At 41.0% G+C, this 27095-nt stretch overlaps 1 protein-coding gene across 1 annotated transcript in view; it reads right to left on the reverse strand.

Moving 5' to 3' along the window:
- nphp1 (nephronophthisis 1) overlaps positions 1–27095 on the reverse strand; it is a 151044-nt gene that overhangs the window by 90752 nt on the left and 33197 nt on the right. The window contains exons 5-7 of the mRNA XM_043687174.1: positions 23221–23398; positions 15960–16061; positions 6506–6678 (exon numbers count right to left, since the gene is read on the reverse strand). Coding sequence (XP_043543109.1) covers positions 6506–6678; positions 15960–16061; positions 23221–23398 — 453 coding nt within the window. The remainder of the gene's footprint in view (positions 1–6505; positions 6679–15959; positions 16062–23220; positions 23399–27095) is intronic.

Here is a 27095-nt window from a genome sequence, read left to right on the forward strand (position 1 = left end):
AATTAGGTTTGTGGGCCAGGGGGCTGAGAAATAAATGGGAGTAGGGTGGGCTGGGAGGGAAGGTAGCTGGGAATGTGATAGGTAGATGAAGGGGGGGGGGGGGGTAGGAGGTGATAGGTCGGAGACATCGCTGGGACACCTGCACCAACCAACCCCACCAACCCATGGCTAAACACTTTAACTCCCCCTCCCACTCTGTCAAGGACATGCAGGTCCTGGGCCTCCTCCATCGCCAAACCCTAACCACCCGACGCCTGGAGGAAGAACGCCTCTACTTCCACCTTGGGACCCTGCAACCACACGGGATCAATGTGAATTTCACCAGTTTCCTTATTTCCCCTCCCCCAACTTTATTGCAGTCGCAAGCCTCCAACTCGGCACCGTCCTCTTGTCCACCTTCCTTCGCACCTATCTGCTCCACCCTCCTCTCCACCTTCATCTACCTATCACATTCACAGCTACCTTCCCTCCAGCCCCACCCCTCGCTCATTCATCTCTCAGCTCCCCCGGCCCACAAGGCTTATTCCTGATGAAGGGCTTATGCCCGAAATGTCGTTTTTCCTGCTCCTCGGAGGCTGCCTGACTTGCTGTGCTTTTCCATCACCACACTTTTGTGGGATGTAGGAAAAATAGTGTTACTTCTGCAATTCTAATTACTTATACAAAGTAAAGGAACTCACAGCAGTGTGTAATTGTTTCAGCCAAGAGCTGAGTCAACAAGAATGGAAACTATGTGGAGGAAATACTTAATTGTTTTTGTATTAGCTAAAATTGTATGCAAGAATGAAACGTGACTGCAAAACAATGGTAGATATTACAGGTGAATAGATAAGGTGCTGTGAGGGGAGGAAGTTAAGCTAGATATGCCTGTACAAACAGTAGGTATAAACATCTATTACCCACTTTTACAGAAACACAGGAACAAACCCCAATTAAAAGGGTCATAAGGATCAGTATGGCAGGGGGAGGTACAGATGGAGGGAGTAGATAATGGTGAAGAAAGGATATGCCTGACAATGACCTACAGCGAGATGAGGTCAAACAGCCTTGTGAGGCCAGAAATAAGCATTTTGTCACAGACAAGGCCGGATAAGGCAAGAGATAAACAGGAGTAATGGGTGCCGGTCTTAGGGAAGTGGAAGGGGAGGAGCAATGAAAAAAAAAAGAAACCAAATTATATAAATATCGTGTGTCCCTTGCCTTGTAGACAGTGGCCATCACACCCTCTTGCAAGTGTAAAATAAAGGACACTACTGATTCAGATTTTGTCTCGGACTGAAATTATTGAAGTGTGCGAGCTTTGTTTCTCACACTTTCGGACTCCACTACCTGGAGAAAACACCTTAGCTATTCATCCTATCTATGCCCTTTCATGACTTCATAAACGTTTAGAAGGCCACCTTTCAGCCTCCGATGCTTGAGGGAAAATAGCCCCAGTCTATTCAGCCTCTCCGTATAGGTCAAACCCTCCAACCCTGGCAACACCTTGTAAATCTCTGCTGAACCCTTTCAGGTTTTGCAACATCCTTCCTATAGCAGGGAAACCAGAACTGAATGCAGTATTCCAAAGGTGGTCTAACCAATGTCCCGAACAGCTGCAACATGACCTCCCAACAGCACCTCACATTTATCTGAATTAAAGTCCATTTACCACTCCTTGGCAGACCTCCCTATCTGATGTAGGTTTCATTGTATTCTGAGGTAACCTTCTTGGCTGTCCACCAGACCATAAATTTTGGTATCATCTGCAAACTTACTAACCATACCTCCTATTTTCACATCCAAATCATTTATATAAATGACAAAAAGCAGTGGACACAGCACTGATCCTTGTGGTACACTGCTGGTCACAAGCCTTCAAGTCTGAAAAGTAACCTTCCACCACTATATCTCTGACCTTTGAGCCAGTTCTGTATCCAAATGGCTAGCTCTCCATGAATCCATGTAAGCTAACCTCACTAACCAGTCTACCATGAGGAACCTGCCGAATGCCTTACTGAAGTTCATACAGAACACATCCACCGCTCTGCCTTCATCAATCCTTTTCATTACTTCAACAAACTCAAATTAAGTTAGTGAGACATGCTTTCCCACATACAAAGGCATGTTGACTATCTTTAATCAGTCCTTGTCTTTTCAAATACATGTAAATCTTGTCCCTCATGATTCCCTCCAATAACTTGCCAATACTGATATCAGGCTCACCAATCTATAGTTCCCAGGCCTTTTCTTACCACCTGTTGTAACTAGTGGCACCACATTAGCCAACCTCCAGTATTCCAGTATCTCATCTGTGGCCATCATTAATACAAATATCTCAGCAAGGAGCGCAGCAATCACTTCCCCAGCTTCCCACAGAGTTCTAGGGTACACCTGATCAAGCCCCAGGGACTTATCCACCTTTATACATTTTAAGATATGTAATATGGACCTTTTTCAAGATGTCACCATCTATTTCCCCAAATTCTCTATCTTCCATATCCTTCACCACAGTGAACACTGATGCAAAGTACTCATTTAATATCTCCCCCATTTCCTGCAGTTCCACACATAAGAGACCTTGCTGATCTTTAAGGGGCCCTATTCTCTCCCTAGTTACCCTTTTGTCCTTAATGTACATGTGGAATCCCTTTAGATTCTCCTTAATCCTATCTGCCTAAGCTACTTTATGTCCCCTTTTTGCCCTTCCGATTTCCCTCTTAAGTGCAGGTAGTTCTCCTATGTCATATTAGCTACGCTCCCATGTGACACGGTGTTATAGAAAATCATGCAATATAAATAATGGGACCAATGGGAAAAACAGGGTTGGGGTGAACCACCAAAAATACCAGTAAAAAACAAAAATAGCAGTTAGCCTAATACAAACAATAGCACAGTCTAAGTAAATCTTTAAATCACTTTCTAATAAAATAATAATCTATTCACTATTGTCAATTTACCAAAAAAAGTAAAGATCCGCTTTAAAAAATAAGCCACCTACTGCTCCCCTGTTGTGAGCTGCCCACATTGATTTCTCCAAGGTCAGCTAAGAATTTCACTGTTTGTTTATTTTTCTTAGAATGAACTCCAATGTCAGAGATACTTGAAACTAAACAGTAGAGGCAATCAGCAGTGAAGGCTCACTGCTGGATCATATACTTGTGCAGGTTTACTTCTCCATTTTTTCACCTCCCATTTGCTACCTGTTTTGTCTCTCTTTCCCCTTTTTTTAACGTGCTGTTGTTCTGATCTATTTTTAAGTTCTAAAACAATGCAACAGCTTATAAGATAGTAATTACTGCCCCAAAAATTCTGGAAAATCAGCTCCAACACTGAAGATGCCTCAAAAAAGGAACAGCTCTTACAGCCACAATTTTTTCCCGTCCTCCATATTGAAGACACAGCTTTTTCCATTTTAAAAACATGGACTGTGATTTTTCTATATCTCAGTAAGTCTGATTTGAAAATGTTTTAAGTACATTTAAGAATTTCAAAACAAGCGTGTCAAACACCAAAACACAATTAGCTATTCGTATAAAAAGGTGTCAATAGTCTGACACCTATTGGCCTCCAAGACTTCAACATAATTACCAGATCTGCAAGGAAAGTAAATTCTAAAAAGTACTGGACTCCATATAACTGCAATCTACCTTGCTGGATGAAGAGTACAAGATTTACAAAAATCAACTGAAACTTGTTTTTGGTTGTTTATGCAAATATTGTCTCAAATCCAATTACTTTTTTGTGAATAATTCAGAGTGAAATTAATAATAAGTGAAGATAATCAAGATATCACATGAAACTGTACTCGAGCTAAAGGTAAACTTTGCATATGTGCAGAAATGGCTAACTAATTTGTTCCTATTATTCTTGAAATTCTTGAAATTAAGTGATATACACAATATCGTATGACTAACAAGGTTTAAAACCCTTCAGCAAAGAGGAGCGGTTATCAGTAAATATGTACATATTACATTCCTCAATATTGTAATCGTTCTGTCATCATGCTGTCAACTAAGTATAAGCATTAAACTGCATGTGGTGGAAAACAAAGAGGCTGCGACAAATGTAATGAAAACAAGCTTGTCATTCCTTGTGAAAAACTCTGATTCAAACATCACATCTAGGGACTCCAAACAGCCTTTGGATTCCTATTACACACTTGCGGTTACTGAATTGTTTGATTACAATAAATTAAATGATTAACACTAGTTAAGAAGTCAGTAATCTCTAAACTACTTTTTGATAGATTTTGCAATTGTAAAATATAGGGACAATTTGTAACTATGTTTCAGAATCATTTATCTAAAAGAAGTAGTTACTGACTGAAATGAGAACTTAATGGAACTATCAGAAGCTGCAAAATTCTACAGTAGTTAGCATTATACACTACTGGATCATTGGGCAGGGAAACTTATGAAATCCATCTGGCTAGTCTGAAACATTAACACCTTTCAAATGCCCATCACCTAAACTATTTATTTTCGAATTTTCGAATCATATTTCCATATTATCAACCTTTCTAGGAACCTCATACCACAGATTTACTGAATCAAGTGCACAATGGCCAGTATCTCGTCACCAAGTACAACCATTATTTAATTGTGCACAGTACACTGACTGTAGTCTGCCAGCTCGGAGTCAGTTGCCTGAACAGAGGAGATTCTAAATCTCCTCTGGTTATGTTCATCAAACAGGGCTTTCCTGGTTGGCCCAGGTTACCAACCCCCATCAAGGATCTCATACTCAACAAGACCCAGCTGGTTCCAATCACTACATTTACCCTCTTTTAAAATTAGTTTGTTCTGAACTCTTTCGCTTAAATCCATTTTCCATAGTTCTAAAACTTGCTACAATCTTGAAGAAACTATCAAATGTCAACTACTTATTTCCTTAAGTATCATAAATACCGTATCTGCTCTGGAATGTTTGCATACCTTTAAAAAATTCTGTTAAGAAACGAAAGATCGTTGCACAGCTGCAGTTTGGGGGCATTATGACTTAGCGTGAATTTTATCCCTAACCTCAACCCTCTGACAGCTGAGATTGATCCTAGCCAGATTGACAAAATGAAAATAAATCTCTTTTCCCCTACAAGTAGTCACCCCTCGTGACACTGGTTTTGGGAAATTTCACCATTGAAACAACAGAATAATATTGGCCGCAGTTAAGCACAAATTAGCACTAAATTGAGTGGTCCACTCAATGAAGCTAAAAACCTTCAAATTGTGGGAAATCAAATAACATCACATTGTAAAATAAAGAGTTGGAGGCTCAGTTAAGGCTTTGTTCAGAGATCAGACTGATGGTGTACAGCAGAACCTCAATTATCCAAGTATCAATTATCTGAATTTCAGATTATCCAAACAAGATCGCAAGGTCCTGCAAAAATGTTACATCGAAGAGGTAAGTGAATTTGCATTACCTGTACTGAAGAACATGTTAAAATGCTGGCAAAAACGAAGGAACACAAGCTATAGTGATTGGATTATTTTACATAACCCTTTGCAAAACCAAGTGCTTTATTCCTGTCACTTTACTGAGCAGTTCATGAAAAAAATGGCAAAGTAAACACATGCGCGAGGCGGTGATTCTGTCTTTCTATCGCAACACTGAGTTCAGCGGAAACTGACAATTGTTCTTGTGATTGTAGAAGCTGTTCGGGACCTTGTTTAATGCTGGGATTTCATATATTTATGTGCTGGTAAGGGTTTGATCCTTCTCAGTTTAACCTGCAATTTGCAGAAAGCAAAGATTACTTTGTTTAAATCGCAGACTCATCAAAATTGTGGGGCAGCATGGTGGTTCAGTGGTTAGCACTGCTGCCTCACAGCGCCAGGAACCCAGGTTCAATTCCAGCCTTGGGTGACTGTCAGTGTGGAGTTTGTACATTCTCCCCGTGTCTGCGTAAGTTTCCTCTGGGTGCTGCGATTTCCTCCCACAGTCCAAAGATGTGCAGGTCAGGTGAATTGGCCATGCTAAATTGCCCACAGTGTTAGGTGCATTAGTCAGAGGGAAATGGGTCTGGGTGGGTTACTCTTCAGAGGGTCAGTGTGGACTTGTTGGGCCAAAGGGCCTGTTTCCACACTGTAGGGAATCTAATCTAGTCTAAAATTATAGATTTTTAAAAAACCCTCAGGTAGAGCACAGTGTTAGATCAGTATGGCTTCCCTTGTTTATGGTCAAATCGATTATCCAAATAATCAATTATCTGAATGAAATACTGCCTGCCCATCTCGTTCGGATAATCAAAGTTCCTCTGTAAATCATCTACATCCTTTCTTTTCCCTGAACTGACCTGCCACAACTTGATGATTAATTTCACTTTGCCAAAGTAATTAGATTGAATCATTTTAATGCAGTATCAGAAAACAGCAATTACCTAATTTTTGATTTCCAGGACTGGGTTGTTTCTCAAATTTCTCAAGTATTTGTCTTCATTTCAAGGGATTTTCTATTGCATATTGTAATAACTGTCCTAATCTATACACCAGTTTAAAAATAATCTACCAATGCAATTCGATACCTGGGTGCTTCAGGTACTTGTTTAACATTTTGCAGCTCATCTTCCAATTCGTCTTCACTTTCTTCATCATCGTCGTCTTCATCATCATCATAGTCATCGTCATCGTCATCATCATCTTCTTCTTCTTCATCACCGCCCTCAATTGTGATACCCTTACTACTCTGTTTGTGCACCTACAGGAATAAAGAAATTAAAAGTGATTAAGTTTTTTTCACATGATATATGCCTAAAACAAACTTCCAACAGAGTAAGTACAAACCGATTTTCTAACACAGCAAATTATTACAACATCACAAATAGACTTTTATGTATATGATCAATGTTATGTGTGAGTGAAATCAAAAGATGAATGGCATTAATTCACTAATGTTTGATTTTCATGACAAAATAATTCATGCTACTGGGGATTTATAAAATACGGAAGTCTTGCTGAAACAATACAAGGCACTAGTCAGATGATCAACTAGGAGAAAGTGAGAACTGCAGATGCTGGAGATCAGAGTTGAGTGTGTGGTGCTGGAAAAGCACAGCAGGTCAGGCAGCATCCTGCTCCTCGAATGCTGCCTGACCTGCTGTGCTTTTCCAGCACCGTACTCTCGACATTAGTCAGATGATAGTTGGAACAATATGAACAGATGTAGTCCCCTTATTAAAGGAAATATATACTGACATTGGAAGCAATTCAAAGAAGGTCCACTAGGTTGAACTTGGGAATTGCTGAATTTTCACATGAGAAGGTAAGTTGGTTGGGCTGTACACATTAGATGTAAGAAAAATGTGAGGCTACCTTTCAAAAACATGCAAGGTTTTTAGAAGACATGACAGGGTAGATGTGGAGAGGTTCTTTCCCCTTGTAAAATAGTCTAGGATAGAGGATATAATCTTAGAATAAGGGGTCACAAATTGAGGACAGAGATGAGGAGCAATTCCTTCTCTGAGCATATTGCATCTCTGGAATTCTTTACTGCAGGGACTGTAGAGGCTGAGTCATTAAGTATATACATGCTGAGGTAAGTGGGTATTTAATCAAGGTGTTATGGGAAAAGGCAGGAAAATGAAGTTAAGGATCATGTCAAGCATAATTTAATTGAATGGCAGAGCAGACTAAATGGGCTGAGTGGCCTATTTATGGGCTTATGGATTTTCTAGTAAATATTTCAAGACTTTTACAGATGAATTATATGAGGTTGGAAATCACTATTAATAAGTCCCCATCAAATTTCCAATGTTCCCATACAGTTGTGAATCCTGGCCGATGTAATGCATATAGCTGAGAAAGCTTGAATAATACCATCAGTGTCACCTACATATGATCTTTTATACATCACTTGGATCCATTGCCAAATGACATGACCATCCTCTAAGTAACAGCAACCTGAAGACATGTGGCAATGGCATTGGATAGGTCACACCACCAGAATGCTAAACATCTGATTTTCAAAGTGCACACTCTACTCCCAGATTGTAACAGGTCAAAGTTTACAAAGCAGCTATCAAAAATGTTGAATAGTGATTTTGACTTCAACAGATGAGAAAAGTGCACGGGACTGCTCACAGTGGAGGGCCCCACTTCTCCAAGAGTAGTGGGCTGTGAAGCAATGCAGATAACAAAGTCTGAAGACTCAAGTGCAAGCCAATAACTCAAAAAATCAACCATGACCTGACCAAGAGGCTGAGTGTCAATGTGGAATGTGAATTTTGGATTTGTCTTTAAATACTATTAGCCATGTGACGATGCTGCCACTTTAAAAAGGTTATTTTGTCCTTAATTTTTTGAAGACAGGTCATAAAGGCAGTGGTGCTGAAGAGTCCAGGGATTAATAGCTAAACAATGGAAGGGGAGTGGCCAGTTCTCCCAGTTCAGGTTTTTTTCTAGTTTTTTTTGCTGTAGCAGTCACAACATGTTGGAGTCCAGCAGAGTTGCAAGCTTCAGTAAAGGATTCCTCTGACTTTCTCTGAAATTTTTCTCTGGATGTCATTCCCTCCTGACTGTAAGAGTCTGTATTTGAATTTACCTTTCTGCCAAGGGGTATGTTTATGGGATGTTACTGTATTGGAAGAATTAATCAGTAGTAGTTGCTATATCAGGTCAGTTAAGCTTTACAATAGTTAACTTATTCTAAATTTTGCTTTCATTTGTTCGTGATTCAACTGTAACGTTTAAATAAGTTCCGTTTTGCTTTGATCAGTTGCATCACAGCTAGGATATTCACTTCACATTTGCCTTTAAAATAAGAAAAAGTTACAGTCTAGGCTACTTTCTTAAAATATTTTGAGGGAGTCTGGCCTGGTCCATAATAGCCATCTAAATGCCCTTTTCCACCTCCTTTGCCTTTCACTGACTTCACCGATAACCCTTTCTCCTTTCTTTTCCGTTTTTCTCTCTCTCCGTCTGTCACCCATTTTCTCCTCCTCCTTACTCTGGGACATCCAAGGGAATTCTGAGGAACTGCCAACAGAAACATATATGCAATAATCTAATTTTATAAAATGTCAAACATAAAAACTGGGAAGGCTTTTGAGTGATGAATTAAAATCTCTCTACTGTTATAATAACACCCACAGCAGGATGGAACTTGACAGAAGGGAGAAATGTTGTTTAACATTGAGTCCAGGTTCAAAGCTGTCCCACTTCAAATAGCCCAAGGAGCAATTCTAGATTAAAAATGAATTCCCCAAAAAATTCAGTATTAGAAACAGCTAATCTGCCAGCAGGACCGAAAGACACAGATTTGCTATCTGTTTTAATTTGCCTTGCAGCAAGCTTAGAGTCATCTTACACACCCAGCAAGGTAATCTTACTATGCAGCAGGGAGTGATCATGACATGGATTGTGGTTCAGGTAAACCTAAAGTTCAGGTATTGGGAGAAAATACCTTCAGATCATCTTCTGAGCAGTAAGATTTAACATATTTGTACTTTATACTGAAAATGCCTGTTGAATACTGACAGTGGTGGAAATAGGGCTTGCTTTTCATCATATCTATAAACGATTTAGATGGGAACATAGGAGGTATGGTTAATAAGTATGGTTAATAAGTCCACTACACCAAATTTGAAGGTGTAGTGGACAGCAAAGAAGGTTATGAGAGTACACCGGGATCTTGATGAGGTGGACCAATGGGCAAATGGAGTTTAATTTAGATAAATGTGAGGTGCTTCATTTTGGAAAAGCAAATCAGGGCAGGACTTATACATTTAGCAGTAAGGTTGTGGGGAGTGTTGCTGAACAGAGACCTTGGAGTGCAGGTTGATGGTTTCTTGAAAGTGGAGTCGCAGGTAGACAGGATAGTGAAAAAGGTGTTGAGTCTGCTTGCCTTTATCAGTCAGTGCATTGAAAATAGGAATTGGGAGGTCATGGTGCAGCTGTACAGGACATTGGCAAGGCCACTTTTGGAATACTGCATTCAATTCTGGTCTCCCTGCTATAACAAGGATGTTATGAAAATTTAAAGGGTTCAGAAAAGATTTACAAGGATATTTGCAAGGTTGGAGAGTTTGAGCTGTGCACAGAGACTGAATAGACTGGGGCTATTTTCCCTGGAACACTTTGGCTGAGGGGTGACCTTATAGAGGTTTATAAAATCAAGGGAGGCACAAATGGGGTAAATAGACAAGGTCTTTTCCCTGAGGTGGGGGAGTCCAGAACTAGAGGGCATAGGTTTACGGTGAAAGGGGAAAGATGTAAAAGGGACCTAAGGGGCTACTCTTTCACACAGAGGGTGGTGCATGTACGGAATGAGCTGCTAGATGAAGAGTTGTTGGCCGGTACAATTACAACATTTAAAACCCATCTAGATGGGTATATGAATAAGAAAGGTTTACAGGGATATGGGCCAAATGCTGGCAAGTGGGACTAGGTTTATTTAAGATATCTGTTTGGCTTGGACAAGTTGGACCGAACATCTGTTTCCATGCTCTACATCTCTAAGACCAAGTGAGAATTAATTAGCAACGGAGCAGGAAAGCTGTCAATGAGTGCTCCTGTCCAGGACTTACTCAGTGGCGCCTCACTCTCCTCACCCTCCTGCTTGACTGGCATTAAACTCAACCTATTTCAATAGCAGCTATACAGTCCTCACAGTGGTTGACACACAGGATCCATTGGCTGAAGTTATATTTAGATGGGCTCTCTTACAACCTACAGAATCGTTTATTTGAACTTTTCTTAAGTTGTTTACTGTGAAGCTCTAATTTGTTCGATGTTGGCAAAGGATATTTCATGTGAGGTTTCATGGACATGTGCTTGTAGTGCTGATGTGAATGAGAAGTAGTAGAAGGAAAAAAAGCATAATAAAATGATGGGAAGAAAAATGCGGTGAAACTGTAAGACATAGGAGCAGAAATAGGTAATTTGACTCATCAAGTCTCCTCTGCCACTCAATAAGATTATGGCTGTTCTGATAATCCTCAACTCCTCTTTCCCGCTTTTTCCACAAACCCTGGAGTTCCTTACTGATTAAAAATCTGTCTACCTTGACTTTGAATATACTTAAATATCCTCAAAGAGGAAATTCCTCACTATCTCTGTCCTAAGGGCTACCTTTTACTGTGAGATGGTGCCTGCTGGTCCTGAACTCACGCACAAGAGAAAACGATCTTTCTACATGTATCCTGACAAGTCCCCCAAATAGGAGAAAGTGAGGACTGCAGATGCTGGAGACCAGAGTTGAAAAATGTGATGCTGTTTTTCCTGCATCACATTTTTTAAATCAAGTCCCCCAAATACTCTCTGTTTCAATGAAATCATCTATTGACCCTTCATGTATTCATCCAAATAATTTTTAAAAATTGTGAGGTTTTCTGCCTTTCATTCCAGATTCCCACTAGCCTCTGCATGAAACAATTTTACCTCCTGCATTGTACCTTGTTATTGGCCCTTCAACCATGGAACACAGTTGCTTTCTATCCATTCTGTCCAAGTCCCTCATAATCTTATAAACCTGCATCAGGAAACAACCCAAGTTTATCCAGCCTCTCTTCATGGCTGATCTACACCAAACCAGCAACATCCTGGTGAATCTTTCCGAATCCCCTCCAATGGAATCACCTCCTTCCTATAGTGTGATGACCAGAACTGCACGCAGTGTTACAACTAAGACCCAACCAAAGTTTTCTACAGCTCCAAGATAGTCTCCCTGTTCTTATAGTTTAATGCCACAAGTACATAGTTTTCCTATTCCCCTTGCTATACTTGTAGAATATCATGAGATTCTCCCCAGTATTACCCCCCAGTGTTTTGTGCATGCCCCCTCTATGTGCACCTCATTGCCTTCTTAAGATCACCCTACACTTTCTATATTCCATAAGGGTCACCATCGATTTGCTCCCTATATACCTGTTAAGAGCGTCTCTTATCCAGTCTTGAATATTCCAAGACATCCAGTGTTCTCAAGCCCCAAAATGTAGAGCTTGTTGCTTCTACATTTCAACCTAAAGGGAACATTTTAAAATGACAATCCAGAATAACCCCCCTGCACTTCCACCTAGATTTACCTACAAGAAGTTGTTCCAAGACCACTTTGGCCAGATCCTCCCTTATTACATCTTCCTTCCCCAATCCAAAATTCCTTTTTGCAAACCATCTTTTCTTCCTTTACCACAACAAACTTAAAGCCTACAGTGTTGTAATCAGTATCACTAAAATACTCCACCACTGCCATCTCGAACCCTGTCCGACTTAATTCCCCAGGATTAGGTCAAGCACTGCATCATCCCTTCTACATGTTGGTCTCAAAAGTTCTTCTGAATATATTTCAAGAACTCTGCCTTCCTCTATAATCTTTACACTAAGACTATCCCAAATAACATTGGGGAAGATGAAATCCCTTAATATTATTACCCTATTAATATTTTTACAAACCTCAATGCATTGACTACATATTTGCTCCTCTATTGTCTGCTGACTGTTTGACAGGCTATAATACACTGCCAACAATATGACTGCCTTAACTTTGTTCCCAAGTTCTACCCACATAGTCTCATTTGAAGATCCTTCCAAAATATCATCCCCCACTTACAGCAATAACTGACTCCTTAATTAATGATGTGACACCACTTCCTCTTTCACACCCTGACCTGCTCTGCCTTAAGATCTTATACTCCGGAATCTTGACTTTCCAATCCAGCTTCTCTATCAACCATATTTCTGACGGTAACAACATCACAATTCAACACATCAATCCATGCCTTTACCTCATCTGTGTTACCTCTATTAGTCCTGAGACATGGTGACTTTCAGGTTAAACCACTTCCAGTTGCCATTTTCTAAACAGAGATGATGGCCAAGTTTATTAATGCAGAGACACAGGTAATGTTCTGAGGACCAAGGTTCAAATCCCATCATGACAAATGGTGAGGTTTGCATCCAATAAAAATCTGGAATTAAGAACCTAATGATGCCCATGAAACCATTGCCAACTGTCAGGAAAAGCCCAAATGGTTCACTAATGTCCTTTCAGGAAGGAAATCTGCAGTCATTTCTCAACCTACAAGCGACTCTAAACATCAATGGGGCTGACTCTTAAGTGCCCTCTAGGCAATTAGGGATGGGCAACACATGATGGCCTTGCTAGCAATTTCCACAATCTGTGAATGAATAAAAAAAACACCCTATGTCTGGTAAGACTAAGGCAATTTATACCTTTACTCCGAGCATTAAAATAGAGACCATCCAGCCTCGCCTTACTCTTTATCTGCAGCTCCCCTTACACCCACCCCAAGTCCTGAAGAAGGGTTACACCTGGATTCCAGCATGTGGGGTTTTTTTGAAAGGCAACATGGTTGAACTCCCTCACCTTTGGCTCTTTTAATAGACTATGCAATGTCCTTATTGTATGAAAATCCTGTGTCTCCTTCCCCTGTCAAACTAAACTCCTAGCAACAGCAGGAGCCAACTCTCCTGCAAGGATGTTGGTCTCTTCTGGTTCTGGTCCCACTTTTGCAGGTCCCACTTTCCCCAGAAATGGCCCCAGTGATCCAGGAATCTAAAATCCTCCCTTCTGCACCAACTCTTGAGCCACCATTCATCTGCCTTATTCTTTTACTTCTGTACTCACTAGCATGTGGCACCAGGATAGAGATCCCAACTTTTAAAGTTCTGCTTTTTAATCTACTGCCTAACTCTCTTAACTCTTGAAGCAAGTTCTCATCCCATCATTTTACCTATATCATTGGTGCCAATGTGCACAACAAATTTCTGACTTATTACCCTCCCCCTTCAGGATGCCCTGCGGCTGGTCAGCGATACCCCCAAGTCTGGCACCACGAAAGCTGCACACTATTCCTGGAGTCATGAATGCAGCTGTACAAATGCCTGTCTGTTCACTTAACTAATAAATTCCTCTCACTGTTGCTCCTCCTTTCTTCTTTCTCCCTCTCCTGTACAGTCACGCTGCTTTTGCTGACAGAAGCTTGACTTGTCTACAATCCCTTGCGGAACCAGTGCCCACCATCAGCTTCTAAAATGGAAAACAGATTTTATTAGTGGAACCATAGCGGATTCTTGCACTACCTGCCTTCTTCTCTTTGACAGCTTGGTAGTCATCCATTGCCTTATTTTCTCCAGTCACTCCACCTGCAAAGTGACCACTTCTATAAAGATGTTACCTCAGCCTTGTGGATGTGCCACACAAGCAGAGCTCAGGTTTGTGCAGTTGGGAGTACTTCTTGCATGTGTTGTTATCTAGGATACCATTAGGGTTCATGACTTCCCACATAAGATAGGAGGCACAACCCACTTGGCAGACCTCACCAACCAAGTAAGCTGGTGTTACTTGTCAACCTTTCTAATTACTTAATCTTAAAGATATTCCCATTACCTTGACTGTAATCTCCTTCTCTTGTTCTCTGACATTTATTTATGGCTAGGTGCTTCTCATTTAATCCCTTAATAATAATGCACTTTTCTAAATTGCTATTTTTTTAGGTCAGTCCCTAAGCTCCTTCCCAGCCAACTAACTCATTACTTTCTTGTGACATAACTCCAATTTCTTTTTAGCAATTCAGTTGTGAGCACCTGAGTGAATGAAAAGGGTATGTCACAGGTAGCTGACTCCACTCCCCACTAAGCAGGCCTCTGAATCTTCATCTGTAAGTTTATATACTCACTGCTCCACGCTCCTCCACCACTGACTCCACTAATAGCTAAGCAAACCTCCAAATCCTTGGCTGCAAATTTATATATTTACTGCTGAATGCTTATCCTCCAACAAGGTATATCTCTGACTCTGTTCCCCCTTAAGTAGGTGCAACAATAAACCAGCTTTGCTTATTCTTGTGCAAGATAGAGATCCCATAATACTATCCAAGGCCGCACAGTGGCACAGTGGTTAGCACACAGGTTCAATTCCAGCCTTGGTGACTGTCTGTGTGGAGTTAGCACATTCTCCCGTGTGTGCTTGGGTTTCCTTTAGGTACTCCAGTTTCCTCCCACAATCCAAAGATGTGCAGTTAGGTGGATTGGCCATGCTAAATTGCCCCAAAATGTCCAGGGATACGCAGGCTAAGTGGATTAGCCACGATAAATGTGGGGCTATAGGAATACGGATCTGGGTGGAATACTCTTCAGATGGTTGGTGCAGATTCAATAGGCTCTATCTGCACTATAGGGATTCTATGAATCCATAATATGATCCAAAAGAAGAGCAGTGTTCTCCTACTTTCCTGGTTCATATTCTCCATCAGCAAGCAGAAGCAAATGATGGATTAATCAAACTGATATTAATAAGATGGTCCTGCTACAAATTACCAGCATCAAATTCAGTCCACTTAAAAATGTAATCATAATGCAAAATGTTTTGATGATGTTCAACTGTTGTATCCAGAGGACAAAATTGTTTTGCTGAAATATGGATTATTCTGAGAAACTCTTTGTCATATGTACTCAAGTATAGGGATACAGGTGTACAAAAGTTTACAATGTCACCATCCATGGTGCCATCTTAGGTGCAAGATACCTAGGTACAAAATCTTAGGTAAAGAGTAGGAAAATAAAGAAATGAGCTATATACTATACATTAAATGTTATAAATTTCAATAGTATTTAAAGAAACAATTTACTATTTGGTGGCAGAGTAGTATGTTACTGACTAGTAATTCGGAGATTCCAGGTTAATGATGTGGGCAATCAAATTCAGATCCCACCATGGCAGCTGGTAGAATTTAAAAACAAATAAATTTGGAAATGAAATTTAATCGCAGGGTAGTGGTGGCCATGACAACCACATCATCAAACTCAATATGATTCACTAATGCCTTTAGGAATGGAAGTCTGCCATCCTTACCCAGTATGGCCTACTGGTGACTCCAGACCCACAGCAATCTGGTTGACTTTTAACTGCCTTCTGAAATGCGCCAGGCAAGCCCCTCAGCTCATGAGCAGTGATGGATAGGCACCAAATGCTGATCGTACCAGTGATATCCACATCCCAACAAATAAAGAAAAAAAATCTACCTGCAAGTAAGTTTTAGGGACCAAGCCTTCCTCCCCTTGAGCATTTTCTGCGAGCCACCAACCATCAGGTTTTTGATTGAGGATTCTTAAAACTTCACCTTTCTGCACCGTTGGAACAAAAAAAACATATCATTATACAATAAGCAAATTGTTTCTGTTGCAGTTTAAAGCATGAGATGTTATTTCAAGCAACTAACATCGTTTCACTGTTGGTGCAGGGATAAAGTCACACGAACATCCCATTTTAAGGCTTTTATGAACTTTATTTGGTTCAATGTTTGATGCATTAATTGTTTTCAAATATAGTGCAGGACATATGCAACCAACCCATTAGAAACATGGCAATATTAAAATTACTTTCATGCCCATTTATCATAAATCTTCCACTTCATTCTCCTCCAGCTTCATAGATCTTTCTTTCCCATTTCATAACTTGATTCTTCCGTGTCCATCTTTTTTGACTGACTGAAATGGCCATACTTTGTAGATACTACTGTACAAATTAGTAGAGGTAGGCCTTCAAGACTGCTCCACCATGCAACAGGATCATGGCTGAACTGTTTGTGTTTTGAATTACCTATTTCCAACTACCCGATGAGCTTTAACTGCCATGTCTAACAATAATCTGTATATCTGAGCCCTAAAAATATTCCATGACTCAATGTCAATCACCCACTGAATATATTCAACACTTGGAGGAAACACGGGTGATGGCAAGGAGGCAAAGTTTACACTGGGTAAGGGATTTCAACGTCCACCACCGACAACATCTTGACAGCAGTACTACTGATCGAGCTGCTTGGGGCCTAAAGAACATAGCCGCTGTACCGGATCAGCTGATGAGGCAACTTATAACTTATAAAAGCATGCTTCACTTCATCCTTACTGTTTTTTGTTCATTCATGGGACATAAGCACTGCTGGCTAGTCAGCATTTAATTGCTGGCCTAGTTGACCTTAAGAAGGTGGTGGTGAGCTGCTTTCTTGAACTGCTGCAGTGGGTTCATCCACAATGGTCTTCTGGAGGGAATTCCAGGAATTTGATCCAGCGACAGAGAAGTAATGGTAATTTGTTTTCAAGTCAGGATGTTGAGTAGCCGGGAGAAGAATTGCAAGTAATGCTGCAGATATATCTGTCCATTACAGTATTGGTAGGAGTGACAGTCACACCTTCACATTGAGAACACCCACCATCACTCTCAACCTGTTAAATGGGACAGTCCTTGAAAAGATCTAGCAACTGAAAAGGCTGGGGCATTCATGAGATGCTGTGGGTCAACAACAGCAGCAGAATTGTACTCCAGCACAATCTGTAACCTCACAGCCCTGCATATTCCTCAACTATTACCATCAAGCTAGAAATCAGTCCAGTCAATCAAAAGTGCAGGAGGGCATGCCAAGAACAGCGGCAGGCATACCTAAAAATAAGGTGTCACCTTGGTGAAGCTACCAAACAGGACTACTTCAATGCCAAACAGCATAAGCAGCAACTGATTGACTAAGCTAAGTGATCCCAAACCAAGATCTAAGCTCTGCAGTCCTGCCACATCTTGTCATGAACGGTGGTTAGAAATTAAACAACTCAAGGGAGAAGGAGGCTCCACAAATATCACACTCTCATTGGTGGAAGAGATCAACACATCAATGTAAAAGATAAAGCTAAAGCGTTCACAGAAATTTTCAACCACAAGTGCCAAGTGGATGAACATTGCCTAGTATTTGTGGTGCATGCAAGTAATTGCCATTTATCAGGCCAGATCTGGAAATTGTCCAGAGCTTATCGCATATTTACACAGACAGCTTCATTATTCAAGCAGTCATGAATGAATGAACATTATGTAATTATCAGCAAACATACCACTTCTGACCTTAAGATGGATGGAAGGTTATTGATGAAGCAGCTGAAAATGGTTCAGTTTAGGTTACAGATAAACCCCTGAAACAAAGTAATCTCTAACGGGACCACCAATGATGTCAGTGGTTGGCAAGTTGTTGGAGGGAATCCTGAGGTACAGGATGTACATGTATTTGGAAAGGCAAGGACTGATTAGGGATAGTCAACATGGCTTTGTGCATGGGAAATCATGTTTCACAAACATTTTTTCGAAGAAGTAACAAAGAGGATCGATGAGGGCAGAGCAGTAGATGTGATCTATATGGACTGCAGTAAGGCATTCGACAAGGTTCCCCATGAGAGACTTGTGAGCAAGGTTAGATCGCATGGAATACAGGGAGAACTCGCCATTTGGATACAGAACTGGCTCAAAGGTAGAAGACAGAGGGTGGTGGTGGAGGGTTGTTTTTCAGACTGGAGGCCTGTGACCAGTGGAATGCCAAAGAATCGGTGCTGGGTCCACTACATTTCACCATTATATAAATGATTTGGATGTGAGCATAAGAGATATAGTTGGTAAGTTTGCTGATGACATCAAAATTGGAGGTGAACAACGGGATCTTGATCAGATGGGTCAATGGGCTGAGTAGTGGCAATTGGAGTTTAATTTAGATAAATGTGAGGTGCTACACTTTGGGAAAGCAAATCTTAGCAGGTCTTATACACTTAATGATAAGGTCCCAGGAGTGTTACTGAACAAAGGGACTTGGGAGTGCAGGTTCATAGCTCCTTGAAAGTGGAGTCCCAGGTAGATAGGATAGTGAAGAAGTCGTTTGGTATGCTCTCCTTTATTGATCAGAGTATTGAGTACAGGAATTGGGAGGTCATGTTGCAGCTGTACGGGACGTTGGTTAGACCACTGTTGGAATATTGCGTGCAATTCTGGTCTCCTTCCTATCGGAAAGGTGTTGTGAAACTTGAAAGGGTTCAGAAAAGATTTACAAGGATGTTGCCAGGGTTGGAGGATATGAGCTATAGGGAGAGGTTGAATAGGCTAGGTCTGTTTTCCCTGGAGCATCGGAGGCTGAGGGGTGACCTTTTTGAGGTTTATAAAATCATGACGGGCCTGGATAGCATAAATAGGCAAAGTCTTTTCCCAGGGGTGGTGGAGTCCAGAACTCGAGGTCATAGGTTTAGGGTGAGAGGGGAAAGATATAAAAGAGACCTAAGGGGCAACTTTTCCACTCAGAGTGTGGTACATATAGGAATGAGTTGCCAGAGGAAGTGGTGGAAGTTGGTACAATTGCAACATTTAAAAGGTGGGAGGGGAGGCAAGAGCATGGTACCTGACGAGGTAGTCAGGGAGAGAACGGTCTTTACAGAAAGCGGATAGGGATGTGGAGGGAAATATATCTCTAGTGGTGGGGTCCATTTGTAGGTGGCGGAAATGGCAGAGGATTATGCAATGTATATGGAAGTTGGTGGGGTGGAAGGTGAGGGTGAGGCTGGGTGGTGGTTCTGTCCTTGTTGCAGTTAGAAGAGTGGGGTTCGAAGGCGAAGGTGCGGGAAGTGGATGAGATACGCTGGAGGGCATCATCAATATTTTAGATTACTTACTTACATGATTAGATTACTTACAGTGTGGAAACAGGCCCTTCGGCCCAACAAGTCCACACCGACCCGCCGAAGCGTAACCCACATTCCCCTACATTTACCCCTTTACCTAACACTACGGGCAATTTAGCATGGCCAATTCACCTGACGTGCACATCTTTGGACTGTGGGAGGAAACCGGAGCACCCGGAGGAAACCCACGCAGACACGGGGAGAATGTGCAAACTCCACACAGTCAGTCGCCTGAGTCGGGAATTGAACCCGGGTCTCTGGCGCTGTGAGGCAGCAGTGCTAACCACTGTGCCACCGTGCTGCCCACTATATTGTAGGAGGAGAAATTGTGGTTTTTAAAGAAAAAGGCCATCCGGTGTACGCTGTGATAAAACTGGTCCTCCTGGGAGCAGATGCTACGGAGGCGGAGGAATTGGAGTACTATGAGCAGATCTGGGCACCACAACTTAGGAAGGGCAAATTGGCTTTGGGGGACTGCAACATAGGTTTATAAGAATTATACCTCAACTTCAGGGGTTAACTTATGAGTTTGATTTATTGTCACTTGTACTGAGTTACAGCACCTGTCCATCTTCCTTCCCACCTATCTACTCCATCCTCCTCTCTGACCTATCACCATTATCCCCACCTCCATCCACCTATTGCACCTTCTCCCCAGTCCCACCCCCCTCTCATTTATCTCTCCAACCTCGAGGCTCCCAGCCTCATTCCTAATGAAGGGCTTTTGCACGAAACGTCAATTTTCCTGCACCTCGGATGCTGCCTGACCTGCTGTGCCTTTTACAGCACCACACTGTCGACTCATTGTATCTACTCCCATTCCGGTTCAGATTATAATCTGCCATTCTGTTTTTGCGACCAAAGTGGATAACCCCACGTTATACAGAGAGATAATGTGGAGCTGCCAATGTTGGACTGGGGTGGGCAAATTTAAAAATCATACAACACCATATTATGGTCCAACAGGTTTACTGGAAGTACAAGCTTTCAGAGCGCTGCTCCTTTGTCTGGTAGCTAGTGGGACAGGATCATAAGACACAGGATTTATAGTAAAAGATCAAAGTATCATACAACTGATGCAATGTATTGAACAAACCGAAACTGCTCTTAAGTCTTTAATCACTTAGAATGAGGATGCAGGTTTCGATTTATTAAAATGTAAATCCCAAACTCCACACAGACAGTCACCCAAGGCCGGAATCAAACCCAGGTCCCTGGTACTGTGAGGCAGCAGTGCTAACCACTGAGCCACCGTGCAGGTGAAGCTATGGCAAGAGGGCATAGCCTCAAGATTAGAGGGAGCAAATCTAGGACTGAATTAAGAAGAAACTTCTTCACTTAGAGGGTTGTTAATCTAGGGAATTTCTTGCCCAGTGAAGTAGCTGACACTACTTCAGTAAACGTTTTTAAAACTAAGGTAGATTTTTTTTTGAACAATAAAGGAATTAAGGGATATGGTGATAGTGCGAGTCCATGAGAAGATCAGCCAAGATCTTATTGAATGGCGGAGCAGGCTCGAAGGGCCGGATGGCCTAGTCCTACTCCTAGTTCTAATGTTCTTATATTTTGTCCTTAACCACTACTCCACAGCACTGTCTGCACCTTTAATAAACAGGCCTTATTTTGGTTAAATTTCAGTCTATTGTTTCTAATCAAATAGTTTCAGTCACTGTTGACCACAGATAACCCTCTATGCTGACTTAAGTAAACCTTAAACAAACTTTTAAATAATCAGAGCTGCTGAAATTAATTCTTTACAGCTGTGGATCGTGTTCAAATAACGACTGAAATGGTGAGTGGTGAAAATAGCCTTTTTACTCAGCAACCTCGGTAGCACAAGTTCGAGGCAGCAATAGGATCCCAAAATACAATTCTTACAGTAGCCTCTTTATACACAGTTCTTACATATATTAAAATATCATTATAGTGTTACATTGTTTTATCTATAGTACACAAAGGTTTGAGGAAACGTGAGATGGCCTAAACATTTACTAAGTGCTGGCTACTACTCCTGATAGGATGAAGAATGTCTGTCCAGTCTGCTTGCGTAATTATGACGTGTTAGTCCTTTCATCTTTTAAGTTAGTAAATGTTAGCAAAAATACTAGGCTTATATGCTCCAAATAAGTTAGAAATTCTACCTGTACTTAATAGAAGAATAAAGGATATTAAACTGATTATTGCAGCTAGGTTGTGAAATTTGTTTACTATTAGGGGTGGTACGGTGGCACAGTGGTTAGCACTGCTGCCTCACAGCACCAGAGACCCGGGTTCAATTCCCGCTTCAGGCAACTGTCTGTGTGGAGTTTGCACATTCTCTCTGTGTCAGCGTGGGTTTCCAGCAGGTGCTCCTCCCACAGGCCAAAAAAATGTGCAGGTTAGGTGAACTGGCCTGGCTAAATTGCCCGTAGTGTTAGATGAAGGGGTAAATGTAGCGGAATGGGTCTGGGTGGGTTGCTCTTCGGATGGTCGGTGTGGACTTGTTGGGCCGAAGGGCCTGTTTCCACACTGTAACTAATCTAATCTGATACAAGTTTCATTCATTCATGCAATTTCGCATAAGCGCTGTTTGTCAGTTAAGGGGATAGTAAGCCCTGTTAAAAGATATTCAACATATACATAAACTGTTTGGTGTTCTATTATCTATTCAGGTCCGTTGCTAGGGTCTGATTAATATTATAATGTTTCGTGGAGACTTGATGGGGGCGGTATTGTTTACGATATTGGCACTTATTAGACTTTGATGTAGCTTTTGATGTAGAAACAGTCCTGATCAGGGTTAAAGGTGCAATGAAGCAACAATTGGTTGAAAGGGATGTTTTCATTTTAGTCCATATTGTAATTGTAAAACATAGTGTAAAACTGCGGTTTTATGAATGAATGAATGAATGTAACCATGTTGTAGAAAGGAGTTATGAATGAATGAAATGGTGTTATTAAATATAGATGCTTGTGAGTGGGTTAGTAAAGAGACCTACCACACAATATCTCAGACAGCCGACTAATTTGTAAAAGATCTCGACAAGCAAGGCTATTTAGCTGTTGTCAAATAATGCAGAGGAATAATGATCCTTTGTTAAACTATGGCTGAAGTTCAGCATCCTCTTTATTTCAGAAGTAATGCAGTGAGATTTTGTATCAAAGGATAGACAGACAGCTCCCAACTGCAAAGTTTTCCCAAGTTTCCAATGCAGTCAAGTTAAATTCAAATAAACAGATGTACATGGGAAAACGCTTTTTAACATTCTTACTTTTTGTGCGAGGGAGAACATTCTGATGTTTTGGGTGTCTGAGAACCCTGGTCAGGGAGGTGTAAGTTAATTATGCTACACATTCCTTTAGACTTTCTTACAAATATGGTGCACCAGAAAACGGACAATTTTCACAAGATGTGGCAGCCCTTTTTGAATTACTTGGAAGCAGGTATGTCCGCCTTTTCGATTAGGGCTTTTGTCTAGCCATGATGGTTTGGTCTGATAAACCTAAGGCCATGAGAGGAAGAATTTCGAATAAATGTGGGTTTAATAATTGATACTCTCAAAGGTTGAGAGGTATGTCTTGTTGCATTGAGCAGCGTTATTTATTTATTTACTGATGTGTAATAAGAGTAGTTTTGATTTCTTTTATAGAGTAGTATTATAGTTGGTTTATTGCTTATCGTTGTTTTTGATGTTATGATGCTATATTTTAATGTTTCTGTAACTTTCTAATTTTGTAAACAAACACATTTCGATAAAAATATTTTTTTAAAATTCAAATAAAACAGAAAAATGAAATATGTCTTCAAAACCTGAATAGTTACCATAAATGCCAGATCATTTTCCTCCTGAGCTTCAAAGTCACAGATTGTAATGAATAGTTGAACACCATCTTGTTTATCAAATTCCTCTCCATCATCACTTTCTTCATCTTCCACATCCTCATCATCATCACCTTCCACAGTTTCTCGTTTCACAGCAGTAGCCTGGGTCTTTATCTTCCTGTCAAAATCAATTGTATATAGTCATTGCTATAGTAACAAATATCTTGTATTAGTTACTTCTATGAATTCTGAGTCACACAATCATAAATGTCATTCCATTTCAAAATTTAGCCAGAGTTTTACTGCCATTGTTGCTGTCATGTAAAAGCAGACCAATAGTGGGTGTCTTTATAGGTCACAGATTTTAACTAAGAAGGTCCCTGGAAAATGCTTCTTCACAAACTTTTTACGCTCCAGGAGCCAAAAGATCAACCTATAATACTTGCTTCCAGATTTAATTCTTGATTCGGTTTTGCTGCGGTCGGAACAGATCTCCATCAAGCATGGTTCATCAACAATAACAAGAATAAAACATATTTTAATTTATACAACCAAGTTCTGAGATATAAGATTAACCATTCCACACCAGTTACTATCTGTTGTATGTCTATAACATCGCTTCTTGGACTCTTTCCTTTTCAGGTCAAGTCCCTCAGTTTTTTTTAACCACAATTACTGTTGCATTGTTTTGGAACTTTGGAGAAAAAAAAAGGCAAAACAACAGCACTTTTAAAAGGGAGAGGAACAGACAAAGGCAGCACATGGGCAGGCAGTGCAAGACAGAGATAGAGAGAGATAGAGAAAGAGACCCACACTGCTCCCTGACACAGCAGTGAAACTGCGCAGTTACTGCCTTTGCTGTTTGAATTTATGCTGGACATTGGAGTGCATCTGAGAAAATTAACAAACAGTGAAAGTCACAACTGATCTTGGAAGAATCTGTCTGGGAGAGGTCACAGCACAATAACAGATAAGTGAATACTTTTTTCAGTGTGGCCTTACAGTAAGTCTTCAGTGTTGAGTAGAGTGGGGACTTTCTTGATTATATGCTTTATTGAGATATGTCTCTTGATGAAACTTAAAAATATAAGCCATAAGTATTAAGTTAGCCTGGAGCAGTGTTTTGTAGAGGAATAAGACTGTGCTATTTTCTGGGCCTGTAGATTGAAAGAAGCAAAAATGGCCTTTAGCAGAGTGAGATGTTCTTCTTGTCGGATATGGAAGTTTAGGGAGAGTTTACGTGTTACTGAGGATTATACCTGCAATAAATGCTGTTGGTTGGGAATCCTATCAGATCAAATGGATCGGTTGGAGAGACAGTTAGAGGCAATGAGGAATTTATAAGAGCAAGGGAATGTGATGGATGGCGGTTATAGGTAGGGAGAAAAGTCGCAGATACTGTCACATAGATGGGTTAACTCCAGGAAAGGTAAGAGAGGTAGGCAGGTAGTGTAGGTAGTCTTCTGTGGCTATCCCCATTTCAAAAAAGTATGCTGTTTTGGAAAATGAAGAGGGTGATGGATTCTCAGAGGAATGTAGCACGAGCAGCCAAGTTTCGGGAATCGAGACTGGCTCTAATGCAATGAGGGGTACGTTGGGTTCCAAGAGATCAATTGTGTTAGGGGACTCTCTAGTCTGAGGCACAGACAGATATTTCTGTGGCTAGCAGCAAAAGTCAGAATGGTGTGTTGCTTCCTTGGTGCCAGGATCAAGGATGTCTCAGAGAGAGTGCAGAATGTTCTCAATGGGGAGAGGGACCAGCAGGAGGTCATTGTACACACTGGAACCAATGACATAGGAAGGGAAAAGATTGATATTCTGAAGGGAGAATATACCAAGTTAGGCAGGAATTTAAAAAGGAGGTCATCGAGAATAGTAATATTTGGATTACTCCTGGTGCTACGAGCTAGTAAGAGTGGGAATAGGAAGATAGAGCAGATGGTGCATGGCTGAGGAACTAGTGTATGGGAGAAGGATTCACATGTATGGATCATTGGAATCTGTACTGGGATAGAAGTGACCTGTACAAGAAGGACATATTGCACATAATTGGAAAAGGACTAATGTACTAGCAGGGAGGTATGCTAGAACTGCCTGGGAGGATTTAAACTAGTAAGGCTGGGGGGGGGTGATGGTGGGACCCAGGGAGATAGTGAGGAAAGAGATCAATCTGAGACTGGTACAGTTGAGAAAAGAAGCGAGTCAAACAGTCAGGGCAGGCAGGGACAAAGCAGAGAACAAGGTAGGACTGATAAACTGCATTTATTTCAATACAAGGGACTGAACAGAGAAAGCAGATAAACTCAAGGCATGGATAGGAACATGGGACTGGGATATCATAGCAATTACAGAAACATGGCTCAGGAATAGACAGGACTGTCAGCTTAATGTTCCAGGATACAAATGCGATAGGAAGGACAGAAAGGGAGGCAAGAGAGGAGGGGGATTGGCATTTTTGATAAGGAATAGCGTTACAGCTGTACTGAGGGAGGATATCCCGGAAATACATCCAGGGAAGTTATTTGGGTGGAACTGAGAAATAAGAAAGGGATGATCACCTTATTGAGATTATATCATAGACCCCCTAATAGTCAGCGGTAAATTGATAAACAAATTTGTAAAGAGATCTCAGTTACCTGTAAGAAGAAATGAGGAATGGCACATTATGAGGATGGGGTGAGTAAAAGGCATTGATCTTTCCAATCAGCCATAATTTATTGAATGATGGGGCAGGCTCAATAAACTGAATAGCCTCCTCCTGTACCTATGAAACTCTTCATTGTGTATTGAAAAGTACAAATGCAAGAATGCAAAATTTCAAACAATTACTATTTATACTGCAGGAGGAAAAACCGACTGATGTATGGGATAAATAGATAAAGTATTTTCCTTGGGGTGGGAGAGTTCAGAATTAGAGGGTATAGGTTTTAGGATGAGAAAGAAAGAAAGAAAGATATAAAAGGGACGTGGAGGGCAACGTTTTTCATGCAGAGGGTGGTAGGTGTATGGAATGAACTGCCAGGGGAAGTAGTGGGGGCTGGTACAATTGCAACATTTAAAAGGCATCTGGATGGGTAAATGAATAGGGAGGGTTTAGAGGGATATGGGGCAAGTGCTGGCAAATGGGACTAGATTAGGTTAGGATATCTGGTCGGCATGGACGAGTTGGACCGAAGTGTCTGTTTCTGTGCTGTACATCACTATGACTATGACGAATAACAGGGTGGTGGTTATGGTAGGGGATTTTAACTGTCCAAACATACGTTGGGCTACCATCGTGCTAAGGGTTCTGATGGAGAGGAATTCATTAAGTGTGTACAAGAAAACTTTCTGATTCAATATGTGGATGCACCTACTACAGAAGGTACAAAACTTGACCTACTCCTGTGGAATAAGGCAGGGCAGGTGACTGAGTCGGGGAGTACTTTGGGGCCAACGACCATAATTCTATTAGTTTTAAAACAGTGATGGAAAAGGATCGACCAGATCTAAAAGTTGAAGTTTTAAATTGGAGGAAGGCTAATCTTGACAATATTAGACAAGAACTTTCAAAAGCTGATTGGGGGCAGATGTTCGCAGGTAAAGGGACGGCTGGAAAATGGGAAGCCTTAAGAAATGAGATAACGAGAGTCCAGAGACAGTATATTCCTGTTAGGATGACAGGATAGACTGATAGGTGTAGGGAATGCTGGATGACTAAAGAAATTGTGGGTTTGGATAAGAAAACGAAGGAGGCATATGTCAGGTAGAGACAAGATAGATCGAATGAATCCTTAGAAGAGTATAAAAGCAGTTGAAATACAGGAAATCAGGAGGGCAACAAGGGGACATGAGATAGCTTTGGGAAATATAGTTAAGGAGAATCCAAAGGGTTT

This window comes from Chiloscyllium plagiosum, chromosome 3 (assembly GCF_004010195.1).
Source record: "Chiloscyllium plagiosum isolate BGI_BamShark_2017 chromosome 3, ASM401019v2, whole genome shotgun sequence".
In the NCBI taxonomy this organism is placed as follows: domain Eukaryota; kingdom Metazoa; phylum Chordata; class Chondrichthyes; order Orectolobiformes; family Hemiscylliidae; genus Chiloscyllium; species Chiloscyllium plagiosum.